The sequence below is a fragment of the Mesitornis unicolor genome, unplaced genomic scaffold (assembly GCF_000695765.1).
Source record: "Mesitornis unicolor isolate BGI_N332 unplaced genomic scaffold, ASM69576v1 scaffold50636, whole genome shotgun sequence".
Classification (NCBI taxonomy): Eukaryota; Metazoa; Chordata; class Aves; order Mesitornithiformes; family Mesitornithidae; genus Mesitornis; species Mesitornis unicolor.
In genome coordinates this window covers 35,336-39,849 of record NW_010193978.1, presented here as the reverse complement: position 1 = coordinate 39,849, position 4,514 = coordinate 35,336, and the positions used below count along the sequence as shown (strand labels likewise).

The 4,514-nt window shown below is 37.2% G+C and overlaps 1 protein-coding gene across 1 annotated transcript in view; it reads right to left on the bottom strand.

Moving 5' to 3' along the window:
- LOC104543105 (probable E3 ubiquitin-protein ligase RNF217) overlaps positions 1 to 4,514 on the bottom strand; it is a gene marked incomplete at both ends in the record, with an annotated part of 43,767 nt that overhangs the window by 3,923 nt on the left and 35,330 nt on the right. Inside the window, one exon of the mRNA XM_010187632.1 lies at positions 3,498 to 3,662. Within this exon, the coding sequence (XP_010185934.1) occupies positions 3,498 to 3,662 (165 nt within the window). The remainder of the gene's footprint in view (positions 1 to 3,497; positions 3,663 to 4,514) is intronic.

Here is a 4,514-nt window from a genome sequence, read left to right as displayed (position 1 = left end):
CTGCTGAAGAAAACCTGGTGCACAGCTTTATCTGTTCCTAGACAAGCAAGAACCCTCCCTCCTCCAGAAAATGAGAAATAATTCGCAATGCACCTTCAGAAACTATGCCGCAAGTTATTTGATAACACTGATATCAATCAGAACAGTGAATCCACAGGTAAGAAGTAGATACGCCTCAATTTGCATTGACATCCCTGTTTACTTAAATTTCTGCTGCTATTTGAAGCTTTCTAAGCTAGAGACGCTGTTTGGTGTTTGCTCAGTGTTCTTTATGAAATCTGTGGTAAGATAACATCAACACAAGATACTTCCTTGACTTGCTGTACTGTTAAAACACTTGTGGAAAAAAGGCATTTTGCTGTAAACACGTTGTTGCAAGAAGTAAAAAAATAAAACCCTAAAAGAGTAGTGAGAAAGACAAGTAAGTTTATGGATTTTGTAAAGGTATCTAATAATATGTAGCAAATCTGTATTCACTGGATAGCTCCCTCAGAACAAGACCAGCACTTTTTCAACATGTCTTGTGGAGAAAATTGGTCTATGCTGAGTTTTTCAAACTAGTGTAGCACAGATTTGGGAAAACCTCTATTAGAAACAGAAAATATGTCAAAATTAATTTAAGATAGTTTTAAAAAGGAGCATTTTGTAATCTTTCCATACTGATATATAGTCACAAAATTAATCTACAGTTATGTATTTTGACAGCGTGTAACTTTTTATTTGCTTATGTAAGTGTATCTTAGAGAGACCAGGTAAATATAAACTACTTCTATTAAGTGCACTAAATCTGTGCACACCTACAGGAGAAAATAATCAAGTTAAACTCATTTAACAGTGCCTGCTATATTCACATTACAAAGAACTATGTTTATTCTTACAAAGCACTTACAAAACCACTGAGAAACTTGTGAACACTTGCCTAAAGATATGCCAATATATACACACACCTTAAGAGTGTTCCCTGCAGGTCAAGACAAGACAGCAATTGTGCACTCTACTTCTCCGTGGTACAGCTACTTAAAGAGAGAGCTTGTGTGTATATCCATGTCTATGTGTATATATAATTATCTCCAGAAGGTATCTGGAAAGTATGGTCACAGTTTACATTGTAATCAGTATCACACTTGTAAAATTACTGGTAACTTCCAAAGTTATCTCAGTAAAGAAATTCTACCTCTACTTAAGTTTCTACCTTTAATTTCCGTTAGCTTCAGGATTAGCATAAAGAATTAAATACTAATATCTTGACACTTAAATTTTATTCTTGACTTTTCCTCAATGTTTGTCAATTTTAACTGTTGCAAATTTTTAACCAAACCATGAAAGAGGTTCTTTAAATAGAATATATGTACATATCAAAATAAAATTTGTTGTCACCTGAAACATTGACTATGTGGATCTAGAATAAGAATAAACCAATAGTACATTACCAAGTCCATTTTCTCTGTCATTATTTTCTCAATTTTATTTGGAAATATGATAGTTATCTGACTCAATTTTATTTTATATAGGGTTTTTGCAGGGATCGCTGGAGAAAGAGGCAGAGAAAGTATTAGCTCCAATCCCCTGACACCAAATTGTTAGCTGGTGGTATCTTTACTTCAATGTGCCTAGACATACATTGATGATGAATGAGGAATGCTGCATAAGATGTGCTTTTTATAATGGATTAAGAAAAAGAACAGTACCACTAACTGCTGGCTAAGTGGTTCTTTTGATTACTTGCTGGTTATAGATTTGATTTAAAAAAACAAATTAACAATGTGCTGATACAGACATTTTGGAGGTTGTAGGCAAGAACAATTTTCTTCACTGCTGCAGAAAAAACATCAAGAGTGCAGGCAGTGATACAATTTATGAAAAGGTTGAACACCCTCTTTGGTATTCACTTATAATACCACATTGCCAGAAAGGACTTGTTAATGGGTTCTTTTTCTGTGCTAGTTTCATAACTTTCCATACTGCCTCCCACCACAGAGGAAGTTTTATTTTCTTCTGATTAAGAAAAGAAACCTAAAGTCTTTTCAGAATTACTAGCCAAATTCCTGCAACTTCAGGCCTCAAAATTAGTGACTTAACCTGCCTAAGTTTCAAGCATCTGACCTTTTCTTTTGAAGATAGTGAGAACAGTTGCACATTTGGCACTTTAAATTTAAAACTTGAGGATAAACACATTAGGGTTAGCAGTTTTAGTTCCTTTCTCTTTCCAGCTAGCAGCCCTCTTTCCCCTGCTTTTCCACATTCCCACGTTTTTTTTCTGCCTGGCATCTTTTCTTCTTTTCTTGACCAACTGATTTCAATTCTTACATTATCTGCATTGTCATATAATCTGAGTCTGGACACAAGTCAAAGAATGAAAAAACAAAACAAACTTCTTCCCACTCCAAAAGGAAGAAAGTTTCTAAAAGGATTTTACTGTAAGACTTCCCAGAAAGCAAGCAGTTTTAGAACTGGCTCAAAGCTATCAACTCTTACCAAACAGCAAGCTGTTAAAACTCTGTTCAAATGTCACTTGTGCGTGGGAGGAAGGGTAAACAACTGACTGCTGATTTGAGAGCTTTCTGAATTTTGCTTAGTGTTTTGAAATCTTTTGATTTCAAGCTATGGCATCACAAGCATTTTTTCTCCAAGACCAAAATAAAATACTTCGCAAAATGATAAACATTCTCCTATTCGCACAGAGTGAGTCTCAAAGCGTGACAAAAGTATACTTCGGATTTTTAGAAATAAACCTTCCCATTCAATATTTACTTCTTACGAAACGTTCCAGTTTCCTTACTTAGTCCTCTTCATGAAGTAGATGTAAAGCAATGTTTTCTTTTCAAAAAAACCCAAGCCAAACAAAAAAACCCCAGACAGGTGCTCACCGCCATGCTGCTCTCAAGGTTTTGACTTACTACTCTGTCTGCTGTTGCATCTCATTTGAGTAGTGGGACATATTTCCTATCCTGTAAGAGATTAATTATGGTTTTTGGGCATTGTACTGCCTCAAAATTAAACAAATTTATGGGAAACTCTAGTGAAGAGCTGACATTTAATACTAAAAAAAAAAAAAATCAATCTCCGGTTTTGTCAAATCTTAAAGTTTCTCTTACTTAACCTGTTGATAGAGTACTTTCTGCCTTACTGAGAAACTCAGTTCACCAACTCTTTGGAAAACCTGACAAAGGGCACCATATTTATCTAAAGCCTCACACAGAAGATGACTGCACTCGTGACATTTCCTGAAAGATTTATTTTAGGAAAAAATTGTACTCTAACACCCATTCATTATAAGCATACATTAAAGCCCCCTCTTAGGATTTCCCTGCAGAATCAGTGCAGGAACCAGCAAATAAAACATCTGACTTGTTTTTCTCAATGGGTCATCGAGAAGGATTGGCAAAGCAAGCATCAATCCCATTTCCAGTGCCATGCAGAAGCTACAAATACTTCCTTTAAATACATATTTAAATGTTTTGAAGCCACTACCTGCAAGCCAAGAGCGAGCAGCTCACCTTGCATTTTGGACACTTCTGGGCATTCCTCTGCCCGTGTTCGATTTCGTTGGCCCAGTGACGCAATAGCTTGTCTCCCTTCTTGTATTCTTTGCAGTTAACGCCTTCATGCCAGGGAGAGTGGCACTTGAAACACCAGACAAATTGGCAAGATGGACACTGGATCTGTATAAATGAGAAAATACCACACATTTGCAAGCTGGGCATCAACCCAACTGGAAATTCTGTTTTAAAAGTACTGCTCTTAATTTAAGGAGTACCTGAGCAGCAAAGACTTAACATCTTTTGAAATGTCTGTTTTAAAAATACAAGAAGTTGTGGAAGCTAACTTGTTCTGTTTCTTTTTTAAAAGAGAGAAAATACAGAAAAAGGCCCCAGTAAAACAGAGCACAAGTAGCTCTTGTAACCACCTAAAAATTAGCAGTCAGTTTTCAGTGGGGTGGATCTCAATCTTCTAGTTATTAACTTCACTGCCAAGGCTATCACCAGGGAGTACCTGGTCTTCTGAAGGGGCTCTGCAGAGCCCAGAATGGGTTATGAAGCTCATATTAGCAGCAGTCTTGACAAAAGGGACCAAGAGCAAGGGTCTCAACCAAGGGCCACAACTAAAACCTGGAAGCCCAAGACCTCCTTTTGCTCTTGATTGTGCAAGGGCAAGCTGGGGTCTGTGCCAAACCACCCACTTGTTACAGACCACACCTAATGGCAAAAAAACACAAGCAGCGGTCCTTAAAATGAGAAAGGATCTATTCTTGCCACTCCTGAGGTTTTAAGTCATTGCATCGAACAGGTACCATCGTCATATTTTCCTCCAGAGCCTGGCCATTTTTTTGAAAAAAGCTATGGCAAGTGCTGTGCTTGTAGAAGTAATAAATAAAGGCATATTACAACTGTTCATCTGATGAAAGACAGGCCACCTACCTGGATCATGACTAAGGAAAACAAGAACTAGAAGCTGCATTAGATACAGGCACATCTAGGCTCCTGCAGGATGTTCACTCCTGCTGTGTTTGGCAG